This window comes from Pristiophorus japonicus, chromosome 11 (assembly GCF_044704955.1).
Source record: "Pristiophorus japonicus isolate sPriJap1 chromosome 11, sPriJap1.hap1, whole genome shotgun sequence".
NCBI classification, from domain to species: domain Eukaryota; kingdom Metazoa; phylum Chordata; class Chondrichthyes; family Pristiophoridae; genus Pristiophorus; species Pristiophorus japonicus.
In genome coordinates, this window is record NC_091987.1 from 212052092 (window position 1) to 212071219 (window position 19128).

Sequence of the window (19128 nt, forward strand, 5' to 3'; positions counted from 1 at the left end):
TCCTCTTCAAATATAAGTCCAATTGCCTTTGGGAAGTTCCCATGGAATCCGATTCTACCGGCCTTTCAGGCAGTGCGTTCCAGATCATAACAATCCTCTGTGTGAAGAATTTTCTCCTCTTTTCCCCTCGAGTTCTTTCGCCAATTATTTTAACTCAATGACCTTTAGTTGCCGACCCACTTACTGGAGGAAGCAGTTCCTCCCTACTGGATTTGGGTGAAGCTATTTGCATAGAATTATGTAGAACGTACAACACAAGAACAGGCCATTTGGCCCAACAGGTCCGTGCCGGGGTTTATGCTTCTCACCAGCCTCCTCCCATCCCTCTCCATCTCACCCCCATCTGCACAACCTTCTACAAAAGCAAAATACTGTGGATGCTGGAGTGTCAAATAAAAACAGAAAATGCTGGAAATACTCAGCAGGTCAGGCAGCATTGACGTTTCAGGTCGGTGACCCTTCGTCAGAACATTGCCCTGAAAGGTTAACTCGGTTTCTCGCTCCACAAATGCTGCCTGACCCGCTGACCGTTTCCAGCAGTTTCTGTTTGCACGCCCTTCTACTTGAAGCAACAACGCTCAATCCGATCGAACACAACTCATTGCGAAGTAACCGACATTAAGAGAAAGGTCACCGTGGGAGATCACCGTACATGGAGGCTGCTGCTTGACGATCGAGGAGCCAACTTTGGCTTTTCTGTTGGCTTGTTGATTTGAATGTCTGGAAATCGCAACAGGCTGTACAGCATTTCCGTCTCCACAACGATTTCTGGAGAAGAAAATGTTTAAAAGTTAGTTTCTGACCTGGAGATTTTCCTGGGAATTTTCAGCGTAAGTATGGCGTAAGAGCGGAGCTGTGGCATATCTTTTCCTGAGGAAATTCGCGCATAACTGATTTACACCGCTTTTACACCGAAACATCACTACGCGCAAATTTCCTCGATGGTTTGTGCCGCTCCCACGTTATGTCCTTCTGAACCCCACTGAACTCATCACCACAGCTCCAAATTCCCACCGTGCAAAAGGCCAGAGAAAGTGCGAGTTTCCTGCATTTACGTCAGTTCTGAATAGGTGTACCTTTTGCCCCAGCAGGACCAAAATCGCTATTTCTGGTGTTTAATAACAAATCTTTTTGCAATTAATTTTATTTCTCATTACCGAGACCTGCAACATATTTTTCTTTAAATGTTTTTTTTTTAAATGGCACCAGTAACATTGGAACCTGTTACATTAAAAAGCTTCCACAATTTCATTTTGATAAACATGCTGTGCTTAATGTGCATAACTTGTGGTTTAATGGCTTTAATCTTTAATTTTCAAAATAGCAGTAATATAAAGAGGGACTTAAAGATGAGAGCTGTTCTGCATGGTCTGTGCTTTCCTTAGTCCCAATTATATCCGATGATTTCTGCTTGCTTCATGCTGGTTTTTATGTCAGGCGTATACCGATGAGATTGTCAGGAAACTTTGGCGTATGTTGCCATCGGCAGGAATGCCATGGAAACACAGTAAAGTGCGGCGTAATTTCGGTGTAAGATTGGGGAAATTCTGACCTACATAAGAACTAGGAGCAGGAGTAGGCCATTCGGCCCCTCGAGCCTGCTCCGCCATTCAATGAGATCACGGCTGATCTGGTCTGATATGTGACTCCAGACCCACAGCAATGTGGTTGACTCTTAACTGCCCTCTGAAATGACCTCGAAAGCAACTCAGTTGTACCAAAGCGCCACAAAGATCAGCGGATCAAGAGGGAGGCTCACCATCCCCTTCTCGAGGGCAATTAGGGATGGGCAATAAATGCTTGGTCTGGCCAGCGACGCCCACATCGCATAAATGAATACAGTTTTAAAAATCAAGAGGCAGTGAGAAAGCTGCTGGGGACAGGTATAACAAGATATTTCTTATAGGGTGTTGCTTAATGTAGTTATTTGAAATTTGTTTGGTAACAGCTGTCGGTTTGTTGAGTGGTATCTGAGAATATGTTGGCAGGATATCAAAAGGTTCAATTCATCACTGGGCAATGTGTTAGCAACTTCCATGTGCAACCTGAACATGTCAATTCCAAACACGTTCTTAATCCCTGACCTATATTTTGTATGTAAACAATGTCCACAATTCCATAGACCCACCGTCCTACCCCCGGTTCACACACTTTTATAGGTGAACAGTCTTTAAATGAATTGCTTGCCTGAGAATGCAGGTCGTCGTTTTGGCTCCTGATCCCAGCATCTCTGCATCAAGTCCACCATCTGTGCACACTCCTGGGGACAATTCTCTGGAATTAGTTTAAGGCATGGTCTCTCTCCTGCTCCCACTTTCACAAACACTGCCATTATGTTGGTCCCTGAAGTGTGAAGAAACAGTCAGAATCACTTAGATCTTCAACAATATCAGTATTTTCTGAAATCAAAGTAAGACCCAAGCTGGTTGTACCAAAGTTTAGATACCCAGTACAGCAGCATCTAGACCACAAGCTAAGTAATTGTACACATACACACACACACACACACACAGACACGTGTGTATATATACACACACACACAAACACATCACTATCATCATAGGTAGTCCCTCAGAATCGAGGAAGACTTGCTTCCACTCCTGAAGTGAGTTCTTTGGTGGCTGAACAGTCCAATACGAGAGCCACGGACTCTGTCACAGGTGGGGCAGATAGTCTTTGAGGGAAGGGGTGGGTGGGACTGGTTTGCCGCACGCTCTTTCCGCTGCCTGCATTTGACCTCTTCAAGCTCTCGCCGTTGAGATTTGAAGAGCTCAACGCCCTCCCGGATGCACTTCCTCCACTTAGGGTGGTCTTGGGCCAGGGACTCCCAGGTGTCAGGGAGGCTTTGAGGGTGTCCTTGTAGCGTTTCTGCTGCCTACCTTTGGCTCGTTTGCCGTGAAGGAACTCCGAGACTTGCTTTGGGAGTCTCGTGTCTGGCATGCAAACTACGTGGTCTGCCCAGCGGAGCTGATCGAGTGTGGTCAGTGCTTCAATGCTGGGGATGTTGGTCTGGATGAGTACGCTGACGTTGGTGTGCCTGTCCTCCCAGGGGATTTGTTGGATCTTGCGGGGTCATTGTTGGTGACATTTCTCCAACAACTTGAGGTGTCTACTGTACATGGTCCATGTCTCTGAGCCATACATGAGGGCAGGTATTACGACAGCCCTGTAGATCTTGGTGGCAGTTTTGAGGGCCTGGTCTTCAAACACACTTTTCCTCAGGCGGCCAAATGCTGCACTGGCGCACTGGAGGCAGTGTCGGATCTCGTCATCGATGCCTGCTCTTGTTGATAGGAGGCTCCCAAGATATGGGAATTGGTCCACAGTGTCCAGGGCTGTGCTGGGGGGGGAGGGGGGGCGGAGTGCTGTGCGGTGAAGACAGGCTGGTGGACGATCTTTGTCTCACACAATAATAAACACATATACGCACACACACACACACATATAAACACATATACGCACACACACACACATATAAACACATATACGCACACACACACACACATATAAATGCATATACGCACACACACACACATAGAAATGCATATACGCACACACACACACATAGAAATGCATATACGCGCACACACACATATGAATGCATATACGCACACACACAATGAATGCATATACGCACACACACACACATATAAATGCATATACGCACACACAAACACATATGAATGCATATACGCACACACACACATATGAATGCATATACGCGCACGCACATATAAATGCATATACGCACACACACACACATATGAATGCATATACGCACACACACACATATGAATGCATATACGCACACACACACATATAAATGCATATACGCGCACACACACACATATGAATGCATATACGCACACACACACATATAAATGCATATACGCACACACACACATATGAATGCATATACGCACACACACACACATATGAATGCATATACGCACACACACACACATATGAATGCATATACGCACACACACATATGAATGCATATACGCACACACACACACATATAAATGCATATACGCGCACACACACACATATAAATGCATATACGCACACACACACACATATGAATGCATATACGCACACACACACATATAAATGCATATACGCACACACACACATATAAATGCATATACACACACACACACACATATAAATGCATATACGCACACACACACACATATAAATGCATATACGCACACACACACATGAATGCATATACGCACACACACACATATGAATGCATATACGCACACACACACATATAAATGCATATACGCACACACACATATAAATGCATATACGCACACACACACACATATGAATGCATATACGCACACACACACACATATGAATGCATATACGCACACACACATATGAATGCATATACGCACACACACACACATATAAATGCATATACGCGCACACACACACATATAAATGCATATACGCACACACACACACATATGAATGCATATACGCACACACACACATATAAATGCATATACGCACACACACACATATAAATGCATAATCGCACACACACACACATATGAATGCATATACGCACACACACATATAAATGCATATACACACACACACATATAAATGCATATACACACACACACATATAAATGCATATACGCACACACACACATATAAATGCATATACGCACACACACACATATAAATGCATATACGCACACACAAATATAATGCATATACGCACACACACACATATAAATGCATATACGCACACACGCACACACACACATATAAATATATATACGCACACACACACACATATAAATATATATATACACACACGTATACACTTATATACACACACACACACACACACACACACACATATATATATATACCAGCTGCATATTGTTATGTTGTAAACAAGACAGGCTTAATTTCAAATACAGACAGAATTCTTCTCAATGATTTAAAGAAACTGACAGGAAGAAACAACTGTTGAATTGTTGACTGGAATCCAAGAATCCTTGAGAATGCATTAACAGATTGAATTTAGCCTTTATTTGTACATTAAGGCTTCATTGCTCTGGTAGCATACTGGTTAACCTATCTGTGCATCATTTAATTGTGTGCTTCTGTAATGCAGTGACCTACCCATTTATGTTAAATGGATTTATGACCACTTTGCTGAAGAGCACCATTGCATGACCTCTCCAGGGGTTACTATGATATCGCAAAGCCAACGGACAAGATCATTCAATTCAAACTCATCGGCTATCAACAGCCGCAAAACTCTTGATTAAAATAAAAATTTGCGATCGCAATTAAACATTGCAACAATAATGAACAAGTTCATCACAATAGGATCCCACGATGGAGGGAGAGGAAATTTGGTCTTGCTCCCAGTTAATCAAAATCATCCGATTCACAAGGTTTGTGAATTATGCGGAGAAGGGAGTAGCAGTTGTCAGGTTGACTGGAGTGGTCTGGTTGGTGATGGTGTTACCTGCATAAGACTTCTGTTGAGTGAGGATCTCCCACATAACAATGGAGAAGCTGGAAGAAAAAAAGTTTCCATTACGTTTTCCCATGACAGGAAAGCAAGTAACTTATTTGTCTAATACTGACATTTTACAATTGGACGAACAGCTGAATGTTAATACTATACAACAACAAATTGTATTTATATAGCGCCTTTAACATAGTAAAACGTCCCAAGGCGCTTCACAGGAACATCAGCAGACAAAATTTGACACCGAGCCACATAAGAAGATATTAGGACAGGTGACCAAAGAGATAGGTTTTAAGGAGCATCTTAAAGGAGAAGAGAGAGGTAGAGAGGCGGAGAGGTTTAGGGAGAGAGCTCCAGAGCTTTGGACCTTGACAGCTGAAGGCACAGCCACTGATGGTGGATCGATTAAAATCAGGGGATACGCAAGAGGCCAGAATTGGAGGGCGCAGAGATCTCAAAGAGTTGTAGAGCTGGAGGAGGTTACAGGGATAGGGAGGGGGCGAGGCCATGGAGGGATTTGAAAACAATGGTGAGAATTTTTGTTAATCGAGGAGTTGCCAGACCAGAAGCGAGCACAGGGGTAATGGGTCAATGGGACCATGTGCCAGTTTAATACCTCTGTAATATTTTGTGTTTAATATATACAAGGCACTAAAAGCTTCATTAACAAACTCCATAAAAAACATTTAAATCTTGACTGCTACTGTGGATGTAATTCCTATGTTAAAGGCGCTATATAAATGCAAGTGAATGACACTGGTTTCTAACTAGTATTACTGGTAGAATTTGGATGCCAGTGGGTTTGTGATTTTCATCGCGCTCTAAACAACTGTGCGGCAGAGCAATGCAAAGCAAATGTACACAAACGACACACTTACTGGAGGGCAGGGGAAGGGGGAAGGAAGGGGTAAGGAAGGAAGGGGAAGTGGGAAGGAAGGAAGAGGGGGAAGGGGAGAAAGGGAGAAGGAAAAGAAGGAAGGGAGGGGATGGAAAAGAAAGAAAGATATAGCGCCTTTCATGAGCACTGGACGTCTCAAAACGCTTTACAGCTAATGAAGTATTTTAGGAGTGTATTCAGTGTTGTAATATGGGAAAGGAAGAGATGGCATGGAGGAGAAGGCAGGTAGGGGAGAAGGAACAAGAGGAAGTGAAGGGAAGGGAAGGGAAGGGAGGAGAAGGGAAGGGAAGGGAGGAGAAGGGAGGGGAAGGGAGAAACAAAGGACCTGCATTTATATAGCGCCTTTCATGATCAGGACGTCCCAATGCAGTTTACAGCCAATGAAGTACTTTTGGAGTGTAGTCACAGTTGTAATGCAGGAAACTTGGCAGCCACTTTATGCACAGTACGATCCCACAAACAGCAATGTGACACCGAGCAGATAATCTGTTTTTGTTATTTTGGTTGAGGGATAAATATTGGCCAGGACACCAGGGATAACTCCCCTGCTCTCCTTCGAAAAAGTGTCATCCGAAAGTCGGCACCTCCAACAGTGCAGCACTCCCTCAGTACTGCTCCTCCGACAGTGCGGCACTCCCTCAGTAATGCCCCTCCAACAGTACGGCGCTCCCTCAGTACTGACCCTCCGACAGTGCGGCGCTCCCTCAGTACTGCCCCTCCGACAGTGCGGCGCTCCCTCAGTACTGCCCCTCTGACAGTGTGGTGCTCCCTCAGTACTGCCCCTCCGACAGTGCGCCACTCCCTCAGCACTGCAATGGGAGTGTTAGCCTAGATTTATGCGCTCAAGTCTCTGGAGTGGAACTTGACGAGATCACTGAGTCCTTCAGTCTCATTAAAAGCTAACCTGTAGACATCATGCTTGACTCCAGAAGGTCTGTTTGATAGTTCGGGCGGCATGTAGCTGACGGTTCCTCTCACTGCAGACCTGTCAATTTGTTCCGTGCTGCTTAAATAATCCTCCCATTTTGATAATCCAAAATCTGCAATCTAAAAGATGCAACAGTCTTGCGTCATTCATCGAGCACAAACTTCATGATTCACCTAAATGCGCTCACGATGAGAAAAGACTATTGTGGTTTTGTTCTCCTGCAGGTATTGTATTTGACACCATTAAGAGAGGTACAGAGACAGAAACACTGAATTAATGGGGGCGGGGGGGAGGGGGGGGGGAGGGAAATTGCTGTTGGAGGCTTCCTGCGTACGAACGTCTCCAACCCGAAAAAAATCTACGAAAGTACCTGGTGCTCCCGGAGGAACGTAGGATCCCGGTTGGAGGCCGAGATTCGCTGCACAGCGCACGGGGAGATACCTTTCACATACGTACGTACAAGCTGGAGTCACGTGGACCTGGGCCACCAATCACGATGCAGTATTCTCATTGATAAAAATGGGAGCTCTGTTTGCACGGGCTCACATTACTATCAATGAGAAAACCCCTAAAACACAGCCTAATAAATAAATAAAACACCTCACATATTTAAAATTAATTGAAATTAAATTTTGGGGAAAAAATTGGGGGGGTGGATTTTTTTTAATGTCTTTTAATAGGGTTAAAAATAAACTTATCTTAATGGACAGGGTTTTTAATGAGTGTTTAAATTTAATTTTTATATATGTTGTGTATCTATAAACCATGCACTCCCATGTTCCGCCACCAGGGAGCTCATCCCCTGAAGTCCCAAGGGATCCCAGCATCCCTTGGGAGCAGTGTATCTAAGCCGGCCCCTAAGGCCTGTTCCTCACTCTGGAGTGTTTTATTAAAGACTGCGGTCACTGTTACTTTAACCTCCCTGTGTGCAGTCTCATCTGTGTTCGGAACACAATAATATGTTTTAAAAGTGTTACGCTGGTACAAGTAAGCTATGCGCCTGCTTTTAGCAGGTGTAAGCGTTTGAAGGACATTCGTTGGGCATGAGTCAGATATCCTGCTCCCGGGGATGTGGAGGAGCTGTCTAGAGAAAGATTGACAGATCGGAAAAGCCGCTTTTCGGCACGTGCGCATTGCACCCCGAGTACTGTCTTTGCGAGGCCTCGCTGGGTCTGTGGGCACTCCATACGGACCCGGAGAGGCTGGAACTTTCCACCCAGTGTCTCAGCTCCATACCGCTCTATAGAGATTACTCTACTGACCAGCATTTAAAGAGATGGCTTCACACTGGTTGAGGTAATATTGTTATGACTCTTTGAAACGACTTGCCAGAATTTGAACACCCTTCAACTGATGACGTCAATACAGAGCTACCCACGCTTTCAATTCGCGCTTTGGAGCTACAAGGTAACTGTGCTGAATTGACGCAGAAGTTTCAGTGATAGTCAGCTCATTTCTTACGATAGATAGAACCGATATCATTCCGCTGGGTCAGTCTGTGATACAGCCCGTCTTTCAGATCAGACATTAAACCAAGACAGGGCCTCGGTTCCAAATCTCATGAAGGTGGCACCTCAGACAGTGCAGCACTCCCTCACCACTGCACTGGGGGTGTCAATAACCAGGCGGCATGGATTTAAAGTAGTTGGTGGAAGAATGAGAGGGAAGTTGAGGAGAGCTTTTTTCACCCAGAGTGGGGTGGGGGTCTGGAACTCACTGCCTGAAAGGGTGGAAGAGGCAGAAACCCTCACCATATTTACAAAGTACTTGGATGTGCACTTGAAGTGCTGTGACCTGCAGGGCTACGGACCGAGAGCTGGGAAGTGGGATTAGGCTGGATAGTTCTTTTTTAGCTGGCACGGGCATGATGGGCCGAATGGCCTCCTTCTGTGCCATAAATTTCTATGATTATAATGTGTCAGCCTGAATTTTGTGCTCAAGTGTCTGGAGTGGGGCTTGAACTAACAACCTCCTGATTGGGGGATGAAAGAGCCATCATTAACACAAGGCTGACACCTCATTAGGACTTGAATACATTTAAAATCTCAGCTATAATAAATTCCAGTCAGACGATTTAACACAAACCTTGATATGAAGCTTCTCATCGACGAGTATGTTGGCAGGTTTCAGATCCAGGTGAAGTAGTGGGGGAGTTATACTGTGCAGGAAGTTCATCCCCATTGCTATCTCATGTATAATCCGGAACTTCATTGGCCAAGTTAGCGTATACCTGACGAGCAGCTTATCCAGGGAGCCATTCTCCATGTACTCCATTACGATGCCAGCTGGTCTGGTACAAATCCCATATATTGGCAAAATATATTTAAAATTCACTTTCAACATCTGTGCCACCTCCTCCACCAGATGTTTCATGTTCCTGTAACAAGTTAAAGAGGAAACATGGTTGTAATGATCAATTTCCTGCCATAATCCTACTGTAACTCATTCTTTCGCAGGACTTACTCTATCTGCTTCCCCACACCTCCATTTCTCTGACAATCTTCAGGCATTTAAAACCCAAGTGAGCTTTGGCTGAACGTAACTTTGGTTACCTATTCCCTTCTGCTCCATTCAGTCTGGGTCATACTGTGTCAGTTGCGGCTCAGTGGGTAACACACTTGCCTCTGAGTCAGAAGGTTGTGGGTTCAAGTCCCACTCTAGGGACTGGAGCACAAAAATCTAGGCTGACACTCCAGCGGAGTACTGCAGTGTCAGGGGGTCAGTGCTGAGGGAGTGCTGCACTGTCGAAAATGGCGTCTTTTGGATGAGACGTTAAACCGAGGCCCTGTCTGCTCTCTCAGGTGGATGTAAAAGATCCCATGGCACTATTTCAAAGAAGAGCAGGGGAGTTATTCCCGGTATCCTGGCCAAAATTTATCCCTCAATTAACATTGGTAAAAAACAGATTATCTGGTCATTACCACATTGCTTTGTGGGAGCTTGCTGTGCGCAAATTGGCTGCGTTTCCCACATTACAACAGTGACTACTCTCCAAAAGTACTTCATTGGCTGTAAAGCACTTCGAGACTCTCGGTGGTCATGAACAGCGCTATAGAAATACAAGTCTTTCTTTCTTTTCAGTAAGCCTTGCCTCTGCAACAAGGTTTGTCAATTTTTCTCCAGACCTGTACATTCAGGTTCGAACATAAGAAAAGGATGGACTTGACAAAGAGCGACTGGTCCATCCAGCTTTTCCCACAGAGTTGTAATGTCTCATCCATCACAATACAGACACACCACACCCCACCCCACCCCACCCAGAGCCATGTAATGGCAAAAAAAATAAGTATCCAGCTATGCCATAAATGCCATTAAACTGCCAATACTTAATTTAAAGCAGCATATTGGTGCTGGAATTCCGATGTTTCTGTACGAAGTTTCTACCAACCCAGGAAGGCATCGGAAAAGCTGGTTTTCAGCGCACAATGCACATGCCTGAAAACCGGCTTTTCCGATCTGTCAAGTTTCTGGCTTGACAGATCATCATAAATCAGTTGACGGCATAAATCATTACAAATGGGTATGATTTGGTGGCCATTACAGAAACGTGGTTGCAGGGTGGCCAAGACTGGGAATTAAACATACAGGGGTATCTGACAATTCGGAAAGATAGGCAAGAAGGGAAAGGAGGTGGGGTAGCTCTGTTAATAAAGGATGATATCAGGTCAGTTGTGAGAGACGATATTGGCTCTAATGAACAAAATGTTGAATCATTGTGGGTGGAGATTAGAGATAGTAAGGGGAAAAAGTCACTGGTGGGCGTAGTTCATAGGCCCCCAAATAATAACTTCACGGTGGGGCGGAAAATAATCAAGGGAATAATGGAGGCATGTGAAAAAGGAACGGGAGTAATCATGGGGGATTTTAACCTACATATTGATTGGTCAAATCAAATCGCACGGGGTAGCCTTGAGGAGGAATTCATAGAATACATACGAGATTGTTTCTTAGAACAGTATGTTACAGAACCTACAAGGGAGCAAGCTATCTTAGATCTGGTCCTGTGTAATGAGACAGGAATAATAAACTATCTCCTAATAAAAGATCCTCTCGGAATGAGTGATCACAGTATGGTTGAATTTGTAATACAGATTGTAGGTGAGGAAGTAGTGTCTCAAACGAGCGTACTATGCTTAAACAAAGGGGACTACAGTGGGATGAGGGCAGAGTTGGCTAAAGTAGACTGGGAACACAGACTAAACGGTGGCACAATTGAGGAACAGTGGAGGACTTTTAAGGAGCTCTTTCATAGTGCTCAACAAAAATATATTCCAGTGAAAAAGAAGGGCGGAAAGAGAAGGGATAACCAAGGAAATAAAGGAGAGTATCAAATTAAAAACCAATGCGTATAAGGTGGCCAAGGTTAGTGGGAAACTAGAAGATTGGGAACATTTTAAACAACAGCAAAGAATGACTAAGAAAGCAATAAAGAAAGGAAAGATAGATTACGAAAGTAAACTTGCGCAAAACATAAAAACAGATACTAAAAGCTTTTACCGATATATAAAACAGAAAAAAGTGACTAAAGTAAATGTTGGTCCTTTAGAAGATGAGAAGGGGGATTTAATAATGGGAAATGTGGAAATGGCTGAGACTTTAAACAATTATTTTGCTTCGGTCTTCACAGTGGAAGACACAAAAACCATGCCAAAAATTGCTGGTCACGGGAATGTGGGAAGAGAGGACCTTGAGATAATCACTATCACTCGTGGGGTAGTGCTGGACAGTCTAATGGGACTCAAGGTAGACAAGTCCCCTGGTCCTGATGAAATGCATCCCAGGGTATTAAAAGAGATGGTGGAAGTTATAGCAGATGCATTCGTTATAATCTACCAAAATTCTCTGGACTCTGGGGAGGTACCAACGGATTGGAAAGCAGCTAATGTAACGCTTCTGTTTAAAAAAGGGGGCAGACAAAAGGCAGGTAACTATAGGCCGGATAGTTTAACATCTGTAGTGGGGAAAATGCTTGAAGCTATCATTAAGGAAGAAATAGCGGGACATCTAGATAGGAATAGTGCAATCAAGCAGACGCAACATGGATTCATGAAGGGGAAATCATGTTTAACTAATTTACTGGAATTCTTTGAGGATATAACGAGCATGGTGGATAGAGGTGTACCGATGGATGTGGTGTATTTAGATTTCCAAAAGGCATTCGATAAGGTGCCACACAAAAGGTTACTGCAGAAGATAAAGGTATGTGGAGTCAGAGGAAATGTATTAGCATGGATCGAGAATTGGCTGGCTAACAGAAAGCAAAGAGTCAGGATAAATGGGTCCTTTTCGGGTTGGAAATCGGTGGTTAGTGGTGTGTCGCAGGGATCGGTGCTGGGACCACAACTGTTTACAATATACATAGATGACCTGGAAGAGGGGATAGAGTGTAGCATAACAAAATTTGCAGATGACACAAAGATTAGTGGGAAAGCGGATTGTGTAGAGGACACAGAGAGGCTGCAAAGAGATTTAAATAGGTTAAGCGAATGGGCTAAGGTTTGGCAGATGGAATACAATGTCGGAAAATGTGAGGTCATCCACCTTGGAAAAAAAAACAGCAAAAGGGAATATTATTTGAATGGGGAGAAATTACAACATGCTGCGGTGCAGAGGGACCTGGGGGTCCTTGTGCATGAATCCCAAAAAATTAGTTTGCAGGTGCAGCAGGTAATCAGGAAGGCGAATGGAATGTTGGCCTTCATTGCGAGAGGGATGGAGTACAAAAGCAGGGAGGTCCTGCTGCAACTGTACAGGGTATTGGTGAGGCCGCACCTGGAGTACTGCATGCAGTTTTGGTCACCTGACTTAAGGAAAGATATACTAGCTTTGGAGGGGGTACAGAGACGATTCACTAGGCTGATTCCGGAGATGAGGGGGGTTAACTTATGATGATAGATTGAGTAGACTGGGTCTTTACTCGTTGGAGTTCAGAAGGATGAGGGGTGATCTTATAGAAACATTTAAAATAATGACAAGATAGAGGCAGAGAGGTTGTTTCCACTGGTCAGTGAGACTAGAACTAGGGGGCACAGCCTCAAAATATGGGGAAGCCAATTTAAAACCGAGTTGAGAAGGAATTTCTTCTCCCAGAGGGTTGTGAATCTGTGGAATTCTCTGCCCAATGAAGCAGTTGAGGCTAGCTCATTGAATGTATTCAAATCACAGATAGATAGATTTTTAACCAATAAGGGAATTAAGGGTTATGGGGAGCGGGCGGGTAAGTGGAGCTGAGTCCACGGCCAGATCAGCCATGATCTTGTTGAATGGCGGAGCAGGCTCGAGGGGCTAGATGGCCTACTCCTGTTCCTAATTCTTATGTTCTTATGTTCTTATCCACAGATCGGGAGCGAGGACCCTTGATATTGCCCAGCAAATGTCCTCAAAAATCTTGCGCCTGAAAAAGCAGGCGTATAGCCTACTTTTACAGGCGCATGTGTTTAAAAATACACAAAATCATTTTAAAATAGTTATAAAAACACATTTTATTCTTAAAAACCCTCCCCACCATGGTAAGTTTATTTTTAACCATAATTTTAAAAAACTTTTTTAAAAATCGGGAAAATATTTTATTTTTATAAGACATAATATCTTTAATTTCAATTAATTTTAAATATGTGTGGTCTGTTTTTTATTTTTTAGTGTGATTGCTTTTGTTTCCATTAACAGCACTGAGAACTGGTAGATATGCGAGTCGCAGTGCTATTAATGGGAAGCAGTGAAATACTTACCTGATTGGCCGAGTAGTCACACATGACTGCATCTTCTGCATGGGGACCCTCTGGGCTGGAGCGCGCTTTGCAGCGCGGGAGGAGAAGGCCTCCCCATCGGAAATCAGGGCGCTTCCGAGACCACCAGGTAAATTCGTAAAAAATATCCAGCGAGAAGGCAATTGCCCGCGGGAAGACCCCAGAGGGATTTCTGGGCCAATGAGATTCTCAACTTGAGGTTTATTTCATAGAGACATAGAAACATAGAAAATGGATGCAGGAGTGGGCCATTCGGCCCTTCTAGCCTGCACCGCCATTCAATGAGTTCATGGCTGAACATGCAACTTCAGAACCCCATTCTTGCTTTCTCACCATACCCCTTGATCCCCTTAGTAGTAAGGACTACATCTAACTCTTTTTTGAATATATTTAGTGAATTGGCCTCAACAACTTTCTGTGGTAGAGAATTCCACTCTCTGGGTGAAGAAGTTCCTCCTCATCTCGGTCCTAAATGGCTTACCCCTTATTCTTAGACTGTGACCCCTGGTTCTGGACTTTCCCAACATTGGGAACATTCTTCCTGCATCTAACCTGTCTAAACCCATCATAATTTTAAACGTTTCTATGAGGTCCCCTCTCATTCTTCTGAACTCCAGTGAATACAAGCCTAGTTGATCCATCTTTCTTGATAGGTCAGTCCCGCCATCCCGGGAATCAGTCTGGTGAACCTTCGCTGCACTCCCTCAATAGCAAGAATGTCCTTCCTCAGGTTAGGAGACCAAAACTGTACACAATACTCCAGGTGTGGCCTCACCAAGGCCCTGTACAACTGTAGCAACACCTCCCTGCCCCTGTACTCAAATCCCCTCGCTATGAAGGCCAACATGCCATTTGCTTTCTTAACCGCCTGCTGTACCTGCATGCCAACCTTCAATGACTGATGTACCATAACACCCAGGTCTCATTGCACCTCCCCTTTTCCTAATCTGTCACCATTCAGATAATAGTCTGTCTCTCTGTTTTTACCACCAAAGTGGATAACCTCACATTTATCCACATTATACTTCATCTGCTATGCATTTGCCACTCACCTAACCTATCCAAATCGCTCTGCAGCCTCATAGCATCCTCCTCGCAGCTCACACTGCCACCCAACTTAGTGTCATCCGCAAATTTGGAGATACTACATTTAATCCCCTCGTCTAAATCATTAATGTACAGTGTAAACAGCTGGGGCCCCAGCACAGAACCTTGCGGTACCCCACTAGTCACCGCCTGCCATTCTGAAAAGTACCCATTTACTCCTACTCTTTGCTTCCTGTCTGACAACCAGTTCTCAATCCATGTCAACACACTACCCCCAATCCCATGTGCTTTAACTTTGCACATTAATCTTTTGTGTGGGACCTTGTCGAAAGCCTTCTGAAAGTCCAAATATACCATTATCTTGAACATTTGGAATTTTATTTCAGTTTGCAATTTCTATCATCAGAAAATGCTATAATAAAAATGGTATATTGACCATTTTTAAGTCCATCAACAAAGACTTGAACTACCCATACTCACTAATCATACCCATAATCTCCTGGGAGAGGAAAAAAACATTTTTTTAAATAACAAAGGAGAAAATAAACCTGGAAAATTCCCCTCCGACTGCGTTAGTCGATTGAAACCACTCCAGGAGATCACGTTGGCTCCGCTGTATGTTACAGGATGCCTACCTCTTGCGCTACGTGATCTCCGCCCGAGCCAGAGCCCACCGCACGAACCGGCAGCCTGTTCCACAGGTCCACTGCTCTCGGAGTCAAGAAAAACCACCCAACATTTAACCTCGCTGCGCCCTTGGAGAACTTGTAAGCATAAGCTCCGGTCCTTGCTATGTTTCGATGCCAAACCACAGCACAGGGATTAACTGCAGTTCACCATTCAATGATACAGCACTGATACAGACCATGTGGTGGCTGGTGTGCAATAGTCACCACACGTTGAAAAAATCCACGCACAGGCATCTTCCACCTCCTCAATTGGAGTCAGGACTGGAACATCGGGTCCTTCATTGAAACATCTGTGAACTCATGTGGAAGCAAGTCATCCTTGTTCGAGGGACCGCCTATGATGATGACTGATAGTTGAGATTGATGGCACAGTCGTACATTATCAATAAGTTATTAGCCAACAAAATATGTAAGAACATAAGAATTAGGAACAGGAGTAGGCCATCGAGCCCCTCGAGCCTGCTCCGCCATTCAACAAGATCATGGCTGATCTGGCCGTGGACTCAGCTCCACTTACCCGCCCGCTCCCCATATGTTCAGGGAGAACGAAATTGTCCCTTTTTATATAGCTCTGTTAGCGCACTGGCGGTGGGGGGGAGGGGGAGGGCGGGGGTACAAATGCAGCTCAAGGCAGTGGGGAGGGAGGGTGGGGCGCTAACACCTCCGGGGAAATTGTCCGGGAGGTTTTGGAGGCGCTGCATTGGCAGCACCATGCACCGCGCCGGCTGGCAACGGGTGATGACGTCATCACCGCGTGCGGCCACCCTTCACCAAGCTGCGCCGACCCTTAGCGGCTCGCTGGGGGGGGGGGGGGGGGGTGGAAATTGCCTCGTGCATCGCAAGGCCGGCGGACATTCGGTCTCAGGGAGCTGATTAAAAGGGAGGGCGCCTGCCCCCCCCTCCCCCCCCCGGGCCGCCATCGTTGTTTGTCGGCCGACTCTCGGATCGGCTCGATGACGGCGGCCCGAGTGTGGTCTGGGCCACCATCGTGCAGCCCGGCGCTCCAGCTTGGGTGCCAGGTTTCTGGCCAGATCGGGCGCTGCCCCGGTGGGTCATCCGAGGCCGCGCAGAGTGCACAGCGGCCCTCCACTTTAATGGAGGTTGTAGCGCTTGACTCAACGCTGCAGTAGTGCCCCCTACAGGAAGCGGAGAACCAATTCAGCATTGGGGGTGGGACTTATGCGCCGAGCGCTAAATATCCCTGGAAGGTTACCGCCCCCCCCCCAATCAGGGCTCAGCCAATTTCGCCCTCAATCGCTACAGGATATAGTAACTGCCAAATTATTTTCCTTCACCACATCTATAAACGAACAACCACTGTGCTCGCAATAAATAATCCTTCCAACTTTAGGTGCTGTTTATTGATTGCCGCCGTACTAATTACCAATTCATATTTCCTTAAAAAGTGCCAGTTTATCATGATTTAGCTTTGATCATATTGTCTAGGTTTGAAAGAAAGACTTGAATTTCTATGGCGCCTTTCACGACCATCGGATGTCTCAGAGTACTTTACAGCCAATGAAATGATTTTGAAGTGTAGTCACTGTTGTAATGCAGGAAACGCGGCAGCCGATTTGCATACAGCAAGCTCCCACAAACAGTTGTGTGATAATGACCAGATAATCTGTTTTTTGTTATGTTGATTGAGGGATAAATATTGGTCAGCACAATGGGGAGAATTCCCCTGCTCTTCTTCAAAATAGCGCCATGGGATCGTTTACGTGTGTCTGAGTGGGCAGATGGGGCCTCGGTTTAACGTCTCATCCAAAAGACGACACCTCCGACAGCAGTGCGCGCTTCCTCAGTACTGCCCCTGTGACAGTGCAGCGTTCCCTCAGCACTGTCCATCCGACAGTCCGGCGCTCCCTCAGCACTGTCCATCCGACAGTCCGGCGCTCCCTCAGCACTACCCCTCCGACAGTGCGGCGCTCCCTCAGCACTACCCCTCCGACAGTGTGGCGCTCTCTCAGTACTGCCCCTCCAATAGCGCAGCGCTCCCTCAGCACTGCCCCTCCGACAGTGCAGCACTCCCTCAGCACTGCCCCTCCCACAGTGCGGCGCTCCCTCAGTACTGTCCCTCCGACAGTGCGGCACTCCCTCAGCACTGCCCCTCCGACAGTGCAGCACTCCCTCAGCACTGTACTGGAGTGTCAGCCTAGATTTTTGAGCTCAAGTCACTGGAGTGGGACCTACACGCTCATTCTGGTAACATAGGAAACGCGGCAGCCAATTTGCTTTTGGTTTAACAGTCGATGCAACGGAGTGTGTCGCCAGTAACTGGATACGCACCGTTGGGCTGTAATCCCGGGTACCCACCTTTCAAAGGCTGATGACTCTTCACAGAACAAGTGGCAGCACTTCACAGCCAGGTTCACCCTCCACAGCTTGTGTTTTGCTTTGAAGACAGTCGCATACGCTCCCGACGCAATCTTGTTGAAAGACACAAAGTCGTGCTCGGTGAAGTAGGTGACCGTGGGGCACTGCCGCTGGGGGAAGGAGTCCTGCGGCTCGCCTGCCATTGCGAGAGGAGAAAACAGCTTCGAGGGCAAGTCACTGCCAGCTGAACCTCCTGCTCGGCAGTGTGGGCGGAGAATTGAGTGCAAAAACGAAACCATGGCTTTTCAAATCAGGAATGTTGCAACTCAAGACAATTAACATGCTGTATGCTATACATTAATTATACAAGGCGGTTGCCAAACGGGTCCCATTAATAAAAGCACGGATGTGTTTACTGAAATAGCGCAGCTGGAACAATGTGGAATTCCCCCTCATCAATTACATGCTACAAATAGTTTAATTCTTTTCATTTAATTTTTCTTTCCTCTGCCTTTGTCGAAATTGGACTGGGGAATGGGGGGGGGGGGGGCTCAACACAGTCTGTATTGAATCGGCCGCCCATTTTACACTCCACCTCATCTTATTTTCCATTTGGGTGGGATGTCAAATGCATTCTCCATCACCCATTTTAGGCTACCAATTTCACCCACACTGACGTATTCGGGACCACAATTCGCCAACTCATGGATGGGGCACAGCGAGTTACATAGAATCCACAGCACAGTAACAGGCCATTCGGCCTCCTCCTACCTGTCTATAATACAGCTCACGTTGTAATGTTGAAGGATAAATATCGGCCAGGTCGCTGGGGGAGCTCTCTTCATCAAATGATGTTTCCACTGATGGGGGAGACTAGAACTAGAGGGCATGATCTTAGAATAAAGGACCGCCTTAAAACAGAGATGAGGAGAAATTTCTTCTCTCAGAGGGTTGTGAATCTGTGGAATTCACTGCCTCAGAGAGCTGTGGAA

At 45.6% G+C, this 19128-nt stretch overlaps 1 protein-coding gene across 1 annotated transcript in view; it reads right to left on the bottom strand.

Moving 5' to 3' along the window:
* ankk1 (ankyrin repeat and kinase domain containing 1) overlaps window positions 1–18339 on the bottom strand; it is a 30064-nt gene extending 11725 nt beyond the window's left edge. The window contains exons 1-7 of the mRNA XM_070892837.1: window positions 18137–18339; window positions 16759–16956; window positions 9424–9715; window positions 7315–7457; window positions 5507–5556; window positions 2188–2343; window positions 653–768 (exon numbers count right to left, since the gene is read on the bottom strand). Of these exons, the coding sequence (XP_070748938.1) occupies window positions 653–768; window positions 2188–2343; window positions 5507–5556; window positions 7315–7457; window positions 9424–9715; window positions 16759–16956; window positions 18137–18339 (1158 nt within the window). The remainder of the gene's footprint in view (window positions 1–652; window positions 769–2187; window positions 2344–5506; window positions 5557–7314; window positions 7458–9423; window positions 9716–16758; window positions 16957–18136) is intronic.
* Between the last annotated feature and the right edge of the window lie 789 nt (window positions 18340–19128).